This window comes from Denticeps clupeoides, chromosome 8 (genome assembly GCF_900700375.1).
Source record: "Denticeps clupeoides chromosome 8, fDenClu1.1, whole genome shotgun sequence".
Taxonomy (NCBI): Eukaryota; Metazoa; Chordata; class Actinopteri; order Clupeiformes; family Denticipitidae; genus Denticeps; species Denticeps clupeoides.
The window spans coordinates 18,546,752-18,567,183 of record NC_041714.1 but is presented as its reverse complement, the minus strand read 5'-3'; the positions used below and the strand labels follow the sequence as shown (position 1 = coordinate 18,567,183).

Below are 20,432 nucleotides of genomic sequence, written 5' to 3'. Positions count from 1 at the left end.
TAAACACACACCAGCTATGAGGTGAGATGACATCTGCAGGCATCTCATCTGAAGGTCAAAACCATTCCCTCTAGCCACAATATGACCCCTAAGAGCTCCTATCCAAATACAGGCCAAAGCAACTTATCTTTAGTGAAGTGGTGGCGTCATGGTAAAGATCAACTACTCTATATTGGATTTGATAAATGGTTGAAATGTTACTGTGAATTAGCTGGTTTGCAGCAGACTATTCTGCTCAACATTCAACGGGGTGATTGTAGCCTAGTGGGTAACCCTGAGCAAGACACTTAACCCTGTGTGTCTCCAGGGGGGACTGTCCCTGTAACTACTGATTGTAAGTCGTTCTGGATAAGGGCGTCTGATAAATGCTGTAAAAAAAAAACAAACAAAAAAAAACATTCCAAACCAAAAAAAGCATCATGGGTGCCTGTAATGAGAAGAGGACTGTTAAGTAAAAACGTTAACCGGTTCCACCACCCAGCATCTAAATAACTGGTTTCGGGATGCAGGATCAGAAAGCATCAATGGCTGCATGAGGGCCATCCAGGTGGAAACATCCCACGTTACAGTATAACTTCATTAAAAATAGCTGTTTAGTATATTGGTACAAGGGCTACTGGGAATTCTGGCTCAAATATAAAGATGTCATGGTGTTGTGCATGCTCATCCATCTCAGAATGGAACGGTTTTGTGCCATTTTGTTTGTCCCTGGGCAAATGTGACAATCCTCCATTTTCTCTGGCCTGGTACAGGAGTTACACAGGCTTCAAATACTTTGTTATTTTTTATTACTATTAATATTTTATTACAATTTAGGCATCTGAACATGTCACAATGGCTGGACATGGCGAGAAAGGAGGACACACATGCACAATGTCACGAGACAGGCATTTATTACATGGAGTACATGACAGGGGAAACATCGCCAAACAACGACCTGGCGGCAAACAGAAATGAACAGGGCAGCTTTATACAGGCAGACAATCTGGAAACAACACGAAACTCCGACCCGAACCTCGGATGTGGAATACCCCCTTCCGGACCGGAACCTGACAGAAGATGATCCCATCTATATGAATGTCTTAAATGTCTTTAACAAAACCAAAATTAAATAAAATTTCTACTGATACAGACATTCCCTCAGCACCATAGACAGCTCCTGTCGATTATTCATCAATAAAGCAGTCTGTGTGTGGGTTGATTTGTGATAGCTGCTACAAATTTAAATAATGTCTAAATCCACTGTATGTTTTCAATGCATGAATCGGTTAATTATTGTGTACTGAACTGTAATTAATCAAAAACAAAAAGAACATGAGAAATCAGAGGCACTGTTTTTTTCAGAGGCACTTCTTAACTGACAATTCTAAAGTTGCTTGTGGTCAGATCTCACTATGAACCCACAAAGAGCCTATAGAACAATACTAACTGGTAGAAAAATTAATACTCATTGTCATCAAATCATAGATGACTTATGAATTGTGGTCAGTGGAGAGCACATCAAACACACTTTTCTTTTCACAAGATCTTTTCAGCAGAAGAAAAGTTAGAATGCAGCTAAAATGTGTATACCATCATCTCAGTAACAATTATATTTTAATATGTAACATATTCATTCATATTTGAGTAAAAAATATTCAGAAAACAGGAGGCAATGACCAGATAAAAAAATAAACCAAAAAAACCCAAAATTACTTACATTATAATTATTTAAAATCTGATATAAAAATGAACGGTGAGAACCACAATTATGTACTTCTATATTTCTTTATTTCTAATACACAATCGTCTCCACCGAATTGGAAACTTCTACACACGGAGGGCCACCTGGTGGTTGGAAGCGGTACAGCACAAAATTCCGTTAACAATTCAGCTCTGCGCCAGTATGTACAGGCAGCATTTTCCCCAGAGACTTTACATAACACTCTGCCACTGACATCCATCCAAATACCGTCTGGCCCCGATGTCCCTCTGATGACAAAAAACTTCTACTTGCCATTCTTTCCTTGAGATCTCACCAGGTACACAGCAGTGACAAGCAGCAGCGCGAACAGCCGGATATCCACAAAGCTGGACATGTCCGATATCAGACATGAAGACTCTTTGAGGTGCGTAGAATCTCGTGTTTAATCCTCATTCACCGGCCCAGTCTGTCGCAACACCCTTCCAGACACCGGCGGAAACTCGCCACCGTCTAAACAGACAAAGGCTTTTAAGCAGCAAAAGCCTGGAGAGATGCTGAGAGCCCCAGACAACATGAAGCAGAAGTCCCTCCTCCCCCAGGCAGGGCGACGGTCCGCCTTAGACGCGTTCTGTAGTGAGACTTCTGGTCAGATTTCTGTTTGGTGGTTTTCACTCTGTTCACAACATGAGTTTCGATCATCGTAACATGATCTTTCATCGTTATTTACAAGAGGCTAAAGATAATTCTCTCTGGTCTGTAAGGAAGAAGACATATCTTACTGTGATGGGACAGCTGAAGGGGTTTGTCAAAAAAGAGACAAAAGGCCAGTAGAAATATTTATTTTTAATTGGTACATGAGACCAAGCTACCTGACCCTTTGACCTCTGATCAGTATCTCCCTCTGTGTGCCTCTAATGTTAAGCCCCTCCCCTTTTGCAGAATTGCAATTCATTAAATAAATAAATAACTTTCTCCTACACACATAAATGAACCATTTGATCAACCCGAGGTGTCCTACCTCCAAAAAAAAGTCCACTGTCTCCGCCTGCACTCAAACATGGGATGACCCAGTGAGCTCTGTGGAGCCTGTATTCTCTCCAAATAGAGTACCATCCTTCAGTGCAGGGACCTGAAGCTTCATCTGTGTGAAACCACAGGAGATGGAGCCGCACTAATGTTTTTATAGTCGGCTGGTGAACATCAGCACCCGTGAACCAGTAAATTGTCATGAAGATCAGCAACTGAGTGAGGTCACCATTTTATCTTTCCCATCCATGCGCTCTGTGTTCCAGTTGCACATTCTCATGTGGAACAGCAGAGGAGACTGAATCTGGAGGGCATGGGATGGACGTCATCCAGACCCTCTCAGAAAGCTGGCCCACCCTTCCTTCTGTGCTCTTATCTTTTGATTCCATGTGACAATACTTAATGTTTCCATTTAGATTGGTGGAGAATGGATTTCTTGACTGTGGTAGGTGGGTCCTCCTTCTGAATCCGCTCAGTATGAATGGTGTAGCTTCTTTGAAGGCCTCTGGATGTAAGCAAACGAATCTGCAAAAGGAGATCTGAGGATTAGGAAGGTTGTACAAGTCCATTTCAGAGGATGTTCTGGGACTGAGAAATTTTGACCACGGTATCTGCAGCTTCCACATTAGCTTGTGAATTGCACACATTCATTTAAATAATCAATCTAAATGAAAATGTTCCACGATGAAATGAGTATCATGTTCCTGTTGCCTGGCATATATTTTTTGTTCTAGTAATCATTGCTATCGTGGGACAGACCATGTGCAACTCCCCCTACAAGAGAAGGCATTTGTCAAGTCAGAAGAGGTTGGACAAGCAAACTGTGCTAAAAAAAAAAAAAAAAAAAAAACAGGTCTTTGTTGCCCCTAAAATGACATGAGTTCAGATTTCTGAGTTTTTCAGTAACATAGATTGTGACGGGAACATGAGTAAACCTAATTTTTTTAATTTACCCCCGTATCACATATCTCACACTTATCTCAGCTCCAGTAAGATCATCTGAACAGCGCCAGCTGTATCATGTTGTTGTGGGTCGTAGGCCAGAACTTTTTCCATTTTCTTAAGGCCGTGTTCCCACTGATTGCAGGACGTTGTTTTACAGGCATTTGTAAGGCTGCAGCGCCCTCCATGAGCAGCACTGTGAGTCTGGGGGGAAATGTTGCTGTTGGAAATTGTTCAGATGTTTGGAATGGAACCACGTCCCTGTGCTTCAGTAATTACTTCCTCAGAGAATGTGACCATTAATCAGCATTAAATATCAGGAAGAGAATAACGTATATATACAGCCACAGACTTTTGGAATAATTTCTCTGATTTTGAATGACCCATTGGTTTGTTGAGCTTTGCCGTCAGTGCTGGAACATTCCTGAATTCCTACCAAAAAAGATAAGTTCAATCTTTCCCAGGATGGGAAGTTCTGACCAGAGCAACACATCCAGCCCAGATGACCAGAAACAGCCGTGAACATCAGCCAGCTTCTCCCCTTCAAGCAAACAGGCAGTTCTCTCCAGAACGCTGATCTGAAGGGGAAGAGCACAGCGGAGAGTCCTAACATAAGCAATGGCTAATTTTATACCCCGACAGCCAGATAAACCAAGCGAAAGGAAACAGGCTTTTGTTGATTAATCGCCAGTGTCAGGATGACCTCTGACCTTGCAGATTCATGCTATTCTACGTTTGTTGCCATAGCAACTTTCACTGGTACAAACATAAAAAACATGGCTTGTTTCATCAAGTTGGTTTTGGGACTTACAGTGGTCACGGTGTATGTGCGTATGGAGATCCCTGTTGACCAGCAGCTGTGTCCCCTCCGGCGCTGGGGAGGGTCCGAGCTCGGAGATTTGTGGGTGGATGCGTGTATCTAAGGAAAACAGAGAAACGCTGATCGTCTAACACACTGGGCAACAGTCTTTCACGCATACTGGAGCGACGATCTCTGTCTGGTGGGAAAAATCATAAACCCACATCACACAACATTCTGCCCGATCTACACAGACTACAGAAAAGGTCATGTCTGCCGTTCAATCAGGCACAGCTACATGCCTGACCGGGCACTTTTCTGCAGAAATCACTGCTCAGAATTTACATTTACATTTATGGCATTTATCAGACGCCCTTATCCAGAGCGACTTATAATCAGTAGTTACAGGGGACAGTCCCCCTGGAGCAATTTAGGGTTAAGTGTCTTGCTCAGGGTAGTAAGCGGGATTTGAACCTGGGTCTTCTGGTTCATAGACGAGTGTGTTACACACTAGGCTACTACAACCCTAGAATAGACCTTTAGATTTAATTTCCTGTCTTCCGTTCAACATAAGCATAACTAAATTAACCAGACACCCTTTGTGTTAAGCATCTTATTCAAATTTTTAAACGTTATTGTGATGTCAGTAAACTTGTCTGTTGTTGTCTACAGGATCCGTGTAGAGTAGAACATGGGTTTCCAGTCCTAGTTCTGAAGTTCTTATTCCAACGTTGCAAACAAATTCTTTTCTGACTGGAACTCAGGTCTTCATTTATACGTGGAAGCCAGTCCCCTTCCAAGACAGTGAAGGTACCCAGACATCCCTAGATGGGCAGTTTCCGAGTCGGCCCTTACCATGCACCACGGCTCACCCTGCACTTTTTTCAGCTGTGAAAAGCATGACCTTTGAGAAGAAAAAAATGCTGTTCGACTTAATTCTTCCCTCTGGGCGGTGGAGTCAGTTATCCATTATAAAGAAGGGAGAACATGACACGGAGAAGAATTTTTAAAATTGTTAAATTCATCAAAATATGATTGTGGAGCAGCTATGCAATGAAGTCATGACTGTGTGTAAAATGAATGTCTTTGGCCTGTTCAGATTCGTGAACTCTGACAGCCCTCATCCCGCCGAACCTCTGAATAAACATTACATGAAATTTCTGGACGTTCATCTCTCTCCTGACAGCAGATAAGGCTGCAGAATTAATTCTCCTGTTTTTCACCTCTTGCACAACCCATACAGTACGGTCATCTTCCAAAAATTCAGCAGAATAGGAGAGGCTTGTTTGGGACTTGGACATTCATTTCATGCAGATGGTGCTCATTTGTGTTCCTTTGATTTTATTCATTTCTCACTTGAAATGATAACGACCATTATTTAGGGCTAAAAGAAGCTGTTTTGCCTTAAGCAGCCTTGGAGCTGCTTTAAAAAATAGAACTTTTTCAACTGACTGGTGGGTCAAGACCATGAATTTTAGGGACTATTGAAAGTGAAGTGATGCATTTACATTTACACCATTTATCAGACGCCCTTATCCAGAGAGACTTACAATCAGTAGTTACAGGGACAGTCCCCCCCTGGAGCAACTTAGGGTTAAGTGTCTTGCTCAGGGACACAATGGTAGTAAGCGGGATTTGAACCCGGGTCTTCTGGTTCATAGGCGAGCGTGTTACCCACTAGGCTACTACCACCCTGCACGGCATACGGTGCACACAACGAACCTCAGGCCTGTGTGCCGCGCTGAAACAGAAGTGAACTTGCCACTTCTCTCCATGATGTCACGGGTTCCTGCTCTTATCCCACAGTGCAGTCAGTAGACCAGCATCCATCCTGTCCAGCAGGAGCTGCGAGATAGTGACCAGAAAGTCTGGTGGCACGTGAACATGAAAGAACACAGTAAGAACAGCCAGGTTCAGGCGTTACAGCGCTTTTCCTGGGTAAAGCAACAGGGCGGAATTCTTCCAAGGATGTGCTCATCGCTCCCAGTAAGGCAGCATAAATATTTCTGGTGGTGATATACAGCCATTTTCGAGCGGCGAGGCTGTGGAACCGGGTTCCAGTGTATACAGTATGTATCTCTGTTTGTGTTACGCGACGCTCCGTTAAACAGCTCCCACTTTAGGAATTAACGTCTTGAGAATGTCACCCAGCAGGAGGGCCCGGTGCTTCTCGCCGTGTCTGTCTCCCCCTGGCGCAGTTCACAGGGACACGGTCCAGCAAGTTCTCCGACCAGAACCCGCCCAGCATTATTTTGTCCGGATGTCGGCTACGTCTGTAATGGTTCTGCAGCAGGATGAGGTGAAAAGCGGAGCAGGAGAGGAGAGAAACGGCTGGAAGGGACAGAAACTTATACTCAATATTTATCAGTCTAAGTGATTTTTTGGCCGCCCGTTTTGGTCGGTGTTTAACTGTCCTGCCAGACTCCCATCCTGTTCTCAGCCATTACAAAAACATTCCCTCCCGGAGTTTACGGGGCTGCTGGACGGACGATTGTTCACTGCTCATCTCAGGGTGTCTGGGTTCCCCCCATAATGTCACGAAACAGCCCAGAGTTTCCTGCTTCACGGTTTGTAGTGCACATGTGTTGACCGCCGGTGTTTGGCCTCTGCAGTGTAGTGGTGGGGGCAGTGGTGGCCTAGCGGTTAAGGGAGCGGCCCCGTAATCAGAAGGTTTCCGGTTCGAATCCCGATCCGCCAAGGTGCCCCTGAGGTGCCACTGAGGAAAGCACCGTCCCCACACACTGCTCCCCGGGCGCCTGTCATGGCTGCCCACTGCTCACTCAGGGTGATGGGTTAAATGCAGAGGACAAATTTCACTGTGTGCATCGTGTGCTGTGCAGCTGTGTATCACATGTGACAATCACTTCACTTTTAGGGTGCAGTTTCTCCAGTGGTTACGGAAAGGCTGTTTTATTTTCTGTCGAATGGCGCCCCCTAGAGGGAATATGACATCATGGCACATGCAGTGGAGTGATGCGGGTTCCACCTCCTCAGCCTGAAGGGAAGTGCTTACTTGCTTACTTGTAAAAAATGTATTGATTGTCATTGTGAAGTGCTTCAGCACAGCACACTGTGACACAACAAAATGTGTCCTCTGCATTTAATCATCACCCTTAGTGAGCAGTGGGCAGCCATTAAAGCGCCCGGGGAGCAGTGAGTGGGGACAGTACCTTGATCAAGCGGCACCTTGGCGGGTCGGGATTTAATCCCGCAACTTGCCAATTACAGGTCCGCTTCCTTACTCGCTAGGCCACCACTTGCTCAGGGACACAATGGTAGTAAGTAGGGTTTGAACCTGGGTCTTCTGGTTCATAGTACAGTGTCTAACCCACCAGGCTACTACCACCCTATGTACACCTGTTTTTTATCTATAGATATGATTTATTCTTTTAATTTTCAACAAATGTCAAGCTTTCCAGTTCATCAGCAGTCAAATTCGTGATTACATTCTCAAGTGCCATGCACTGAGTATGACGGTCACTCTTTTCAGCCTTTTGTCACGCACTCCCACCACACATTGTATTTCTCACACAGAAAAATAATCCTGCCAGAAAATAATCATTGGAACAATGATTATTTAGTACTTTTATGACCCCTTTATTATATATACAGTGGGTGCTGATTTTGTGAGTTTGCCCAATAACAAAAAATGATCAGTTTATAATTTCAACAGTAGGTTTATTTGAGCAGTGAAACACAGAACAATAACAACATAAAATCCAAAATGCATAAAAAAAAGTTAGAAATTATAATAAATGAATGGATTGAATAAAAACACCAGATGACTAGGGCCCTTGATCTTAAGAAAAGAAACATAAATATTTCAGGTACACTTAAAAGGCTGTGCTTACTTTTTTGCTTACTCTTTTCAGCTTTTCTTTAAAACACGCTGCACCCATTAAACTTAAAGGGTCCCTTTTCAGGGCAACTTGTTCTCCACAGTCCATTACAAGAGCAGCAGTTAATACTGCATTTGTTAAAGTGAAATAAGTGAAATTGGATTGGTCCACCCTCCAGGATATATACTGGGGTAGAACGCACACAATCATGAATATTCTGTTTTAAGACAAAACCTTACCTTCAACAGCCATAACATGATACTATAACTGTACAGTATTTAACAAGCATAAATGTATTATTAAAAATGCCTATTCCTTCATAAATTCTTTAATGTTGGTCTAGTCTAGAAATGTCTGCAAATTAACGGGCTCTCTAAGTCACCCATTGACTTGTCCGGAGGTCTCAGTCCCGGAATTGGAGGTGTACCACCCCCACTATCTTAAATGTTGTCAGTGGAACGAATCCATGGTGATCTGATGGTGAGCACCAGCCTCTGATGGTGGTACTGAACATGCTCAGGGCAGTCGGGGCTGTGTCAAGGTCCACGAGGTCCACTGCTTCAACCAGCTCCTGGCAAGATATCATAAAATTAGCGATGAAGTGAGTCGCACTGTGTCTTGTGGCCCTGTAAGCCACGACTGCATACGAAATCATCAAGGTTTCCCAGTGCCAGCATTCGGGTGTTTTGGAGCTGATTCTGTTTCAGTCCAGTCGCTCCACTTGACCGTCTGACTGTGGTCGGAATGGAGCAGTCCAAGTCTTTTTGACACCAAAAAATTAACAGATTTTCTGGAATACTAGAGAGTCAAAAGAGGTTGCTGTGCAATGTCAATGGAGCTTCATAGTGATATTTACATTTTACGGCATTTGGCAGACGCCCTTATCCAGAGCGACTTACAACATGCTTTCAAGTTACCATCGATGAAGAGATCAATTCCGGTTCACTAGGACCCCAACTATGAATACATCTATTTTATTCACTCTGTTGTAGATTCTGTACACAAAGTTCGACAACAAGAAAATTACAATTTAATCTAAATATTCTTTAAAGAGGAAGGTCTTGAGCTGTCGTTTGAAGGTGCTCAGTGACTGAGCTGTTCTGACCTCGAGGGGAAGTTCATTCCACCACCGAGGGGCCAAGACGGAGAAGAGTCTAGATGAGCGTCTTCCTTTTACCTTCAGCAATGGAGGGATCAGGCGAGAAGTACTGGAGGCTCGGAGTATACGAGGTGCAGTGCGAGGTGTAATAAGGTGTAACACGAGGTGTAATTCTCATCCTTTGGCAGAGGAAAGGCCCTGGCCCTGGTCTTCCACCCATTTTGTGATGATTTCCGGCACTCTGTCTCATTCAGTGGACGACGCTTTGCTCAGTGGCACCTTGGGATTCGAACCGTGCACTCTCACATGCACTCTTCACCCCCTACCATCCATAAAAAGGTACCGAAGCCTTCGGGCCCTCACTGCCAGACTCTGCAACAGCTTCATCCCGCAGGCCATCAGACGCCTGAACACTCAGGAACTTTCCACTCTGGTCTGACACACTCTCACACACACACTACCTCTGTTACATGGTAATATTATCTATTAATGCACTGTTACACTTTGCAGTATTTGCACTTCACCTTCGCTTTCTGTGTCATTGTTGTGTTACAGTGTTACTCTTGCACTGCCCGTGTCCCCTTTTTGCACTTTATGCAGCAAGTTTGTTTTACTCCCTCCAGATAATACACGACACCGCGGTTCATCAGTCACAGATGGATTTATTCCTTTGTTAAACTTCTCCGCCAATCCACCATAAAATCCACCATAAATCCACCGTCAAACTGTCATTACATAAATGTACAGAATGATCAATGTAAATATAACAAATAAACATTTAAACTAAAATTGACAAATGCACAATAAAACAGAAAGTTACAGTTAAACGTACCTCGCTGGCTGCACGTAACCGTGAGGGAATAAATTTGCTTTAGAACAAAACTTAACACTTTTACTTTACTTTACAGCATTTATCAGACGCCCTTATCCAGAGCGACTTACAATCAGTATTACAGGGACAGTCCCCCCTGGAGCAATTTAGGGTTAAGTGTCTTGCTCAGATTCGAACCCGGGTCTTCTGGTTCATAGGCGAGTGTGTTACCCACTAGGCTACTACCACCACTACTAGGCTACTAACACGAAACACTTCCAACTTTTTCTTTCTCTTCTTCACAGCTTACTTTCACCTTTAACAACGTATTTATGCCTTCTTTAATTTACGGCATCTTCTAGCTTCTTAACCCTTTTGCGTCACTTAAATGTGACTGTGTGCAACACGGAATATAACTTGGTTCCTACCCATAAACGAAACAATGTTTATAAAATGAAGAAAATAAGTAAACACAATAAATTAAACAACTTGAGATAATTTACATTTATGGCAGTTAAAAGTTTGTCTGTGTGCCCACACGGTCACTTTGTGTCAGTATGTCCCCTTGTCTAATCGTTCAAATGTAGCACCAGGTTCCTGAGAAACACTATTTAGTTTTGTCTAACACGTATATATCTGAATTGACAATAAAGCTCGACTTCCAATTTCAACATGTATGTGGCTGAGAAATTAATAACAAATTAAATAACAGAAACACCCCCCCCCCCCCCCCCGTCCTGCAGCCCATCCACCGACCTGACGATGGGCTTAATATCTCTGGCTGTTCACTCAATCGTTGAACGACGCCTTCAATCTACATTTACAGCATTTACCAGACTCCAGAGCGACTTACAGACAGTAGTTACAGGGACAGTCCGCCCTGGTGACACTCAGGGTTAAGTGTCTTGCTCAGGGACACGATGGAAGTAAGTGGAAGTAATTTGAACCTGGGTCTTCTGGTTCATAGGCGAGTGTGTTACCAACTAGGCTACTACCGCAATTCCTGCATTGTCACGCAGCCTCGCCCGTGGGAAAGCAGCGTGGAACGTCACCCTCAGCATGCCTGAGTGGGCGTTACTGTCGCCGGAACGAACTTGGTCGGATTCTGCGCAGCCTCTGCGCAGCCTCTGCGCAGCCTCTGCGCAGCCTCTGCGCAGCCTCTGCGCAGCCTCTGCGCAGCCTCTGCGCAGCCTCTGCGCAGCACGGACGCCCTCCAACAGGCGACCGGCTCCTCCCAAGATGCCCCGCGCCTCTGGCGGCTGAGGGGTTTATAGGTGGACCGGAGGATCCCGGAGCGGCCGGCCGATCCCGGCCCTCGTGATTCGGCGTCGCGGACGGCTTCGCCTCCCCTACTCCCGGAAACGGAACCGGGCCGACAGGAGCGAGGCGGACTGGGGTAAGGAGTCCGCACCGAACTCGCCGTCCGTCCGCTCACTTTGTTTACGCGACGCTCCTGACCGTCAGCCGGAGCTGCGCTGTGATCAGCAGAAATCGTCACAACAATCGCAGCCGTTCTGGGATTCTGGAGGTGAAAAAGGGCATTTTTTTTACATGTTTTTTGCCAGGTTGCATGTTGTGGGACCCGCCTGGTGGGATAGAACCTCCTCGGGCGGATCTGCTCGCCCCGCGTCACACCGCCGGTCGTTGCGTGACTCTAACTGTGCGGGTTTGGTTATTGGTTGGCTGGTAATTATTTATTTTAAAAAGAAATAATAAAATTGCCGTGTTTCATCTTGGCAAAACCTGCAGAGCGACCTGGACCTGGATTCTTGTCCTTCTATTGACGAGTTTATGGTGATCGTGAAGACCGTGGAAGTGTTGCGGTGAAACACGGACCCGGTTCCCCGCAGTGGACCTGGTGCCGGCCCGTGTTTGGTGGCTGTGGCTGCCGGGTGGGGGTGTCGAGGTCCTCGGTGTGACGGTCATGACTTCCAGGCAGGAGGAAGTTCTGGCCGCCGCCTCGGGCCCTCATTCCAGTGTGGAGCGAATAGTTTGCCAGGCACTTCCGTGACGTGACGACGCTCTGACTTCACCGGCGTTGCGGTGCAGGATATTGAGTCAGACGCTCTTCTGTTTTTCACAGAGTGACATGAGGGACCGTGCAGCTCCGTGAAGGCATCATGCTCGCCATCGAGACGGGCCGAGAGGCGAGAGACGTCAAGCAGGTAAAGGTCCCTCTCGCTGACTCACCCGATCAATCTTATTGATTTCACGTTGAACGCGTTAAAAGGGCGAGAAGATGTACATCAGAATTCGACCGATCGGAACTTTTTCCGTAATCAGTTCTTCTTGTTTTTTTTTGAGTACGTGAGCCCAGTCCGCAATACGAAATCCTTTTCCTGGTTCCAGCACTGTAGGACCTTTTAGAACTTTATCGATGCGCCTGCATGGCTGTGTTCACTTTGGCCCGGTCAGCTGACATCAGGTGACGCGTCTTCACGCGTCACTGGGCTTTTTCCTCTGCGCGTCTTCCTGTTAATCAGCAGAAGACAGTAAGGCTGGACGGTCCCCGCGTAAGATGACGTAACTTCTGTCTCGAACTTCTTGCCGTAGTGGATCAAGGAGGAACTTGCCCAGTCGCTGAAAGGCCTCCACAAGCGTTATGTGACCACGGACGCCATGGTGACCAGCGAGGACACCGAGGCCAACCGCCTGTGCTGTGCCCTGGAGGCGGTCTTCATCCACGGCATCAAGAGCAAGCATGTGAGGTCAGAGGTCGGCGGCCGCGGCCGGAAAGGGGCGGGCCTCCCGCAGCCAGACTTCTGGGGCCTGCTGAAGTCCGTCACCCACCGGTGGGTCAAGGTTCGAACTTTTGATTTTTTTTTTTTTTTTTTTCTTGCCGAGATCTCATTGATTTGCGTGCCGCGACTGTACCCCAGGAACGTGATCCAGGAGCTGGAGAGCCTGAGCTTCGTGAACTCCGGCGTGGGCCGGTGCCGGGCGTGGCTGCGGCTGGCGCTGAACGACGGCCTGCTGGAGTGCTACCTGACCTCGCTGCTGCGCGAGAGCTCCAAGCTGGGCGGCTTCTACCAGGCCTGCGCTCTGCTCCTGGACCCCGAGGAGCGCGAGGTGCTGCTCAGCCTCCTGCAGGGTCTGGCCTCCCTGTCCTTCCAGCTCTCCTACAAGTCCGCCATGTTGAACGAGTGGACCACCACCCCGCTGGTGCTGGCTGGCCTGTGCCCTGCGGCGCCGCTCGCGGACGAAGGCCGCGACCCGGCCGGCCTCGCCACGGACAGGCGCAAGGAGTCCTGGGACACGGCGTCGCAGTCCTCGGGCGGCTCGGACGCGGCCAAAGGCGGAGACATTGCGGGCAGGCCGTACCTGAACTCCTCCAGCTTGAGCCTGGAGACCACCGGCTCCTCGGCGCTGTCCTCCAGCCTGAGCTCAGACAGCCTCCTGCAGGGCCACGATAGGGACTGGGCCGGTCACCCTGAGGGAAGCGGAGGGGGTGAGGACAGGAAGTGAGTGTCCACACACAAACACAGCATTCTGGAGCAGCTTTACCGGTTTTAATTGTTTTATTAAACAATTAGGGGCAGTGGTGGCCTAGCGGTTAAGGAAGTGGCCCTGTAATCAGAAGGTTGCCGGTTCGAATCCCGATCCGCCAAGGTACCACTGTGGTGCCACTGAGCAAAGCACCGTCCCCACACACTGCTCCCCGGGCGCCTGTCATGGCTGCCCACTGTTCACTCAGGGTGATGGGTTAAATGCAGAGGACAAATTTCACTGTGTGCACCGTGTGCTGTGCTGCTGTGTATCACATGTGACAATCACTACACTTTAACTTTAACTTTTATACTCCACAGAGAGATCATCCAGGACTCGGTGAGAGAAGATCTCCTGTCTGAGAGCTCGGAGGGCGAAACGCACCCCACTTGCTCACCGCCGCTTCTCGCAGATAACCACACACACCTCCCGCCACCCCCCGCCTTAGACCCTCCCTCCATCGACACGCGCCTCCTGCTCCCACCCGCCGCAGAACCCGCCGCGCCGGCGCCTCTGGACACCGCGGTGGAGGTGGTGAGGCAGCACATGCGCCCGAAGAGCCCCGCGCGACGGGCCCCCAGCCCCAAGCCGAGGGGACGGAAACACGGCGACCCTGCGGCCGCCGAGTCCACGGCCGATGTGCCTTCTGATCCACGTGATCACACCGGTGTGCTGCTGACCTTCACCTATGCAAAGGACACCGTGCCGCAGGTGGAGCAAAGATCTTCTGATGCCAGCGACCAGCCAGCGACTGTGAGGACGGACGCGCCCGAACCTGCTTTAGACCTCGGTGACCCTGTCCTCGACCTTGACCTCTGACTCGCAGGTCACTGCTGCGGCAACTCCGAAGACCTGCCCGCACCGGTCTGAGTGCAGCGAGCCCCGGCAGCGGTTCACAGCGGGGAGACAGGCGTCTGGCGACGCGGGCGTGTCCCTGAGCGCAGGACTGCCGGTGAGTTACTGTCACGCACGCACAGCCGCCGATGCCATTCCCTGCCCGGGACACGTGTGACCATGACCCCTCTGCCGCTTTCAGAACTCCCCCTCGTGGATTTCAGAAGACGACTTCACCAAGCCGGAACTGAGCGAGACTGAGACGTCCTCCGTTGGCACCGCCGCTGACATGAATGGGAGCCCTGACTCAGAGTCCCTGCGGTCACCTCCCTCGGTGTCACACGGCCGCCAGCGTGGTGAGGGATCGGTCCAGCTCTGTGTGGTGTGGTCTTTCATTTGTTTAATGCTGGTCACCGTGGTTCGGAAAGTTCTGCGTTTCTTTCTGCCGTACAAGGCTGATGAAATCTCAATTTGGGATAAATTCGTTCAATTATTGCCACAGTTAGTGTAGCAGGACTACATTAAAACCTTAGTGGTGTCCTCTGCTGCCTGCTTGAGAATGTGATGGTCAGAGGGGTGGCAAGTTCCTCAGGAAGTAGCTCAGGACCTTGTGACACTAACCTCAGCCTTGTTGAGTCACGCTGAGGTGCATGTGGTGCATGAAGTTCCACTTCCGGCCCCCTGATGGAAAGTGAATGGACGTCTATGGCGCTAGGTGGCTGAATTCTGTGCTCGCCAGCGGGCGTGTTCTGAGAGTGGGAGCTCTCCGTAAATTTAAAAATACCGAATCTGGAATAGCCTAGTGAAAATGGAGACGTGTTTTATTTCATTTGATAAACAAGCAAGCCTTCTGTCTGTCAGTAATCTGCTTGTCAGTTCACTAATTGCAGCACATGCATGGAAATGACTCACAAATAAGAATCTGAAAATATCACTGTCGCCCTCTAGTGGCCTGCTGCAGTATAGCTAATATGAGTCTGTTAACATTGACAAAGACTTCAATATATGAATATAAATAACAGAGCTTTGGAAGGAAAATTAATACTTAAGATAAAATACAGTTAATATTGTATTTTGGAAGAGCATCTGGATCTCACAGTGTCTGCAGAGTAAAAAAAAAATGGCCCCATAATCCGAAGGTTGCCGGTTCGAATCCCGTTCTGCCAAGGTGCCACTGAGCAAAGCACCGTCCCCACACACTGCTCCCCGGGCGCCTGTCATGGCCGCCCACTGCTCACTCAGGGTGATTTGGGTTAAAAGCAGAGGACAAATTTCACTGTGTGCACCATCACTTCACTATAATCAACGACGGCTACTGGCATGATTTTCTGTCTGAAAGATGTGTCTGGGGTTTCAGGCCAGCCCAACCCATTTCGCGGGCTGCTGATGATGGGGCAGCTGGAGTCGCGCAGCGCGATGGGCATGTGGAGGGGACATTACTGCGAGCTGTCACCCTACGAGCTGCGCCTCTACCTGAACGAGGAGGAGCGCTCCTGCTGCGAGAACTGCTCGCTGCTGCGCTGCGAGGACGTCCGGCTGCTGGCCGACGGACGCTTCCACATCTGTTTCCCCGGCAAGAAGCTCTACCTGCGGGCCGCGTCTCGCGGGGAGGCTGAGGACTGGGTGGAGCGAATCGCGGAAGCCGTGGGCAAGTGCCGCCTCCCATCGACTTGCAACGAGCAGTGGGAGGTGCTTCAGGTTCCCAGCGCCAAGTGTCCAGTTCTGCCACCCGTCCCCGCTCCCTCGGCCCCCGAAAGCAAGCCCGAGCTCCTCCCACCACCCTCGCCGCTGGACTGGACACGCCCTGCCTCGCCAGAGCCTGAGGCCATCAAAGAGGCATTGGTGTACCAGGCTCCGCGAGACGAGCAGCTGGGTGATGGCTGGACCCCCCTGCTGTTGTCCCTCTCTCTGGAGGCGCTGAGAGGCTTCCGATGGCAGGACGGCCACAAGATCCCACTCTTTTCACACCCCATCCACAGCGTGCGGGACGTGGTGCCCGACACCCTACTGGGTGGCCCCGCCTTCTTCAAAGTGCTGACCGGCCGCGAGACAACGGTCCTCAGAGCAGAGAACGGGGACGAGGCGCGGGCCTGGAGGGGGCTGATCCGTGGGGCGCTGGACTCCTATCTGCAGACGGAGGAGGACGAGGGCGTACAGGGGGGCTCGGGAGGGGCCAGGGACGGTGGAAGTGTCCAGCGGCTGGTGCAGCACCGACTGAAGGGGGAGGGAGAACTGATGCCACACCTCTTCACCGTCCCCACCGAGAAGGGGCTGGACACCCAAAGCTTCAAGTGTGCAGGTCGGTGGTCAGCAGATGTTCAGAAAACGTCTCTCACCCAGTCAGGTCCTCGTAAGAAAGAATGAAAATAGCAGATTTGAGGGCGTGCACACTTATGCAACCAGCTTATTCTACATTCTACATTAGGTAGCTTTCTGTTGAATAGTACAGGTTATAGGTCACATTAAAGGTGGGAAAAGTTATTTCCACTGTTCTATTGAACATTAATGCGTTTGAAGGCATTAACTAAGCATTTCTAAACATTTCCTTCTGCCTTTGAAACATTCGTAGCGAGACAGTATATTTGCCAGGATGCTTTTATGGTTTTTATATTATTTATGTATTCATTTATTTATTCTCGCCTCGCCTCGGTTTGGCGCTGTGTAGGCTGCACCAAGCAGATCGGGTTTTCTCGGAGGAAGGCCCGCCTCTGCGAGTTCTCAGCCCTGTACTACTGTGACTCCTGTCACCGTGGCGACCTCACTGCCATCCCCTCCCGCATGGTGCACAACTGGGACCTGACACCGCGAGAGGTTAGAACGCGCTTTTGCTTCTCCCGTGGATTCAGGTTTTCTGCTACTGTGACCTGGTTCTGCTTCACGACTTTCTGTAGACGCTGTGGTCAAAGTTGAATATTGGTGAACTTTGACCTCTGCTGTTGTGACACATTAACGCGCAACCAATAGGAATAGAAAGCGGGTTAACTACGCCTACTTTTTGAACATGTGACATTTACATTTAAGGCATTTGGCAGACGCCCTTATCCAGAGCGACTTACAACGTGCTTCCATGTTACCATCAATGAAGTGATCGATTCTGGTTCACCCCCAACTATGAATACAATCTTTTTATTCACTCTGTTGTAGTTTCTATACATGAGTAATACAATAAGAATGTCACAAGTTAATCTAAATATTCTCTAAAGAGGAATGAATATAACATGAATACTTGGTTTAAAATAAATACAGTTCTGATTTCCCCCAATTTAATCCTCAACCATACATCATGTGTAGGTCTCTCGTCAGGCCATGAAGCTGCTGGCTCAGGTTCGCCACGAGCCACTGTTGAACCTCGACCTCCTGAACCCTGACCTGTTTGACCATACAGAAACCATGGCGACAGTGAGAGAGCTCCGGCAGAGACTCCGCCTCCTCGGAGACTATTTACTGATATGTCGCAGTGGAGTCCTCAGGAAAATCCAGCCTCGGTGTGTGCGTGTGTTCTTATGAAGATGGTGTGTGTGTGTGTGTGGTTTCGCTGTGTGTTGATGTGTGTGTGTTCTTGTCAATTAGACTGGACCAGAGGACCTACCTGCTGGATTCTGCTCACTTGTACAGTGTGATGGACCTACAGCAGGTAAGAAGTTTGCTTGGGATGGATAATTAGAAAAAATATATTCACCCACATTTTTCAAGCTGAATTCTCAGATGTAAAGGTTATTCAGTGCTGAATGTGAACATCTAGTTATCAGGTGATCAAGGTAGCCTAGTAAGGATGGGGTGGTAGTAGCCTAGTGGGTAACACACTCGCCTATGAACCAGAAGACCCGGGTTCGAATCCCACTTACTGCCATTGTGTCCCTGAGCAAGACACTTAACCCTAAGTTGCTCCAGGGAGACTGTCCCTGTAACTACTGATTGTAAGTCGCTCTGGATAAGGGCGTCTGGTAAATGCTGTAAATGTAAAGGAGAGACATTATGGTCTAAATATGGGAAATAATGTATGTTGCTGTTTTATCTACTCCAATTTTTTTTTTTGATGGAATCTGTGTCTTAAAATGGTCATTAATGCACCAGCACCAACAAAAAATCCTTTATTTAGTAACTTGTGGAATATTATCATTTCAAAGGGGCATCTCAGGGGTCACAACTATCCCTCTGTGTCACTTCTGTTCCTTATTATCTGTTATTTATTATCCACCACAGATAGCAGATGGACAGTACGAGACCTTCCTGCTGTCACTCATTCAGCTGTCCTCCACTCACGTGCACCACTGTGACCTCTGCACCCAGCGGGGCTTCATCTGCCAGATCTGCAACGCCAACAACATCATCTTCCCCTTTCAGTTTGACACCACCACCAGGTTCCGTGTATTTTCTCAGTTCCTCTGGCATTTCTGAAATGGGAGAAAGTGGAATCTGAACCTAATCTGAAACTCAGAACAGTCCCTCCTCCTGGAGTAGGATGTCCAAGCTTCTCTGTCCTCTCTGTACCCAACACAGTTCCTGGACGCTTTAAATCCAGTTTTTTGCTTTATTATGATCTGGTTTGATGTACAGAAGGTTTTTCCGCAGCGGAACCCCTGTTCTTCTTCCTCAGACTACAGACGTGTTCTGACGTTAGTGTTCTGCGTCTCCTGTTATCAGGTGTAAGGAGTGCAAGTCCGTGTTCCACTCCGCCTGTAAGGCCGCTTGCCCCACCTGTCCACGCTGTGCACGGATGCAGAGGTATCTGGAGAGGGAGCTGCAGGACTGAGAAGATCAGCGCCGCGGAGCACCATCACTGTTCCTGAAGCTCCTTTCTGATGTTACCAGGAGATTCATGGCCCATCCCAAGTGCTCTTACACACACACACACACACACACACACACACACACAGTCCTTGAACAGGAGAGTTTGCACAATGCTGAGCTTCACTCAGCTTTTCTCTTGCCATGGAAACGAATGCTCTTGACTGTTCTTTCGGTTCTAGCTGCTGAATTCCTGGAACACCTGGAATTGCTCTTTCCTGACATGCTGCACTTTATTTACATGTAAATATATATTTGAACATCTGCCCCCATGTGGATCCAAAGTGTTTACTTCCTACCTGAAGATAAACACAATTCAGCCAAGATGCACAGAACCCAACGCTACAGTGTTCTTGTCCCTCACGCACCAACACACTCTTCTCACGCACAGTGGTGTGTGTTTCTGTGTTCCTGTTCTAACAGCAGCTATTCACGTGACATCGATCACTGTATTTCGCAGTTTCATGTGACCCTGCCGTGAGGTGTAATGGCAATTAGGGTTGAACTGCGGTAATCACCTTTAAATTGAAGGGATTGTCAGAGAAACTAATTAGCACTTAAACAGATCTTCACATTGGTGCCTTTTTTACCCTTTTCAGTTCATCTTACAAACACTGTTCATGTTGATTGTAGCTCTGTGTGCCAAAAACTCATCTAAACTAATCGAATCTCATGTAACAATGATCTTTCTGATTTATGTTCCCTTATAAACTGCACACTTGTAACTATGTGACCTTTTTGTAACTTTGTTAAGCTTTCATATCGTTCGGTGCTTTGAAACCAGTGTAGCATATTGGCAGGATGAGGACGAGTTCCAGCGATGATCATAAAGCTGGTGGGATCGAGGAGCGGTGCGTGTCAGTGCAGGAATTTTTTAAAATAGAAACGCCTTTATTTATACAGGAGTTCCTGCTCTATTAAATCTGTGTTGCTGCTCATCCTGGAATAAAGTAAAACTGGCCACCCTGATCTCTGACCTGTTACAGAATCTATGTTATTCCAGGATGGGAATCACGCAGAATCTGAAAAAGGTCTGACAAAGGAGTGTAAAAACCATAGAGAAGGTTTAATGAATGATTATTGATTTTGATCTGTGTATGGACATTTTCTTTTACCCGAAGATG

The 20,432-nt window shown here is 47.9% G+C and overlaps 2 protein-coding genes across 2 annotated transcripts in view; one reads left to right on the top strand and one right to left on the bottom strand.

Moving 5' to 3' along the window:
• Nucleotides 1-2,304, bottom strand: part of LOC114795714 (collagen alpha-1(I) chain-like) — a 33,123-nt gene extending 30,819 nt beyond the window's left edge. Inside the window, exon 1 of the mRNA XM_028989294.1 lies at nt 1,997-2,304. Within this exon, the coding sequence (XP_028845127.1) occupies nt 1,997-2,078 (82 nt within the window). The 5' untranslated portion in view covers nt 2,079-2,304. The remainder of the gene's footprint in view (nt 1-1,996) is intronic.
• A 9,129-nt stretch (nt 2,305-11,433) lies between these two features.
• On the top strand, nt 11,434-20,036 carry plekhm1 (pleckstrin homology domain containing, family M (with RUN domain) member 1). Its single transcript, XM_028989482.1, is given in 13 exon segments — nt 11,434-11,596; nt 12,284-12,365; nt 12,754-12,992; nt 13,080-13,661; nt 14,007-14,498; nt 14,500-14,638; nt 14,723-14,876; nt 15,878-16,819; nt 17,186-17,331; nt 17,812-18,005; nt 18,091-18,154; nt 18,724-18,881; nt 19,165-20,036. Coding segments are annotated over 12 exon segments (3,264 nt in total). The 5' UTR covers nt 11,434-11,596; nt 12,284-12,320; the 3' UTR covers nt 19,274-20,036.
• The last annotated feature ends 396 nt before the right edge of the window (nt 20,037-20,432 follow it).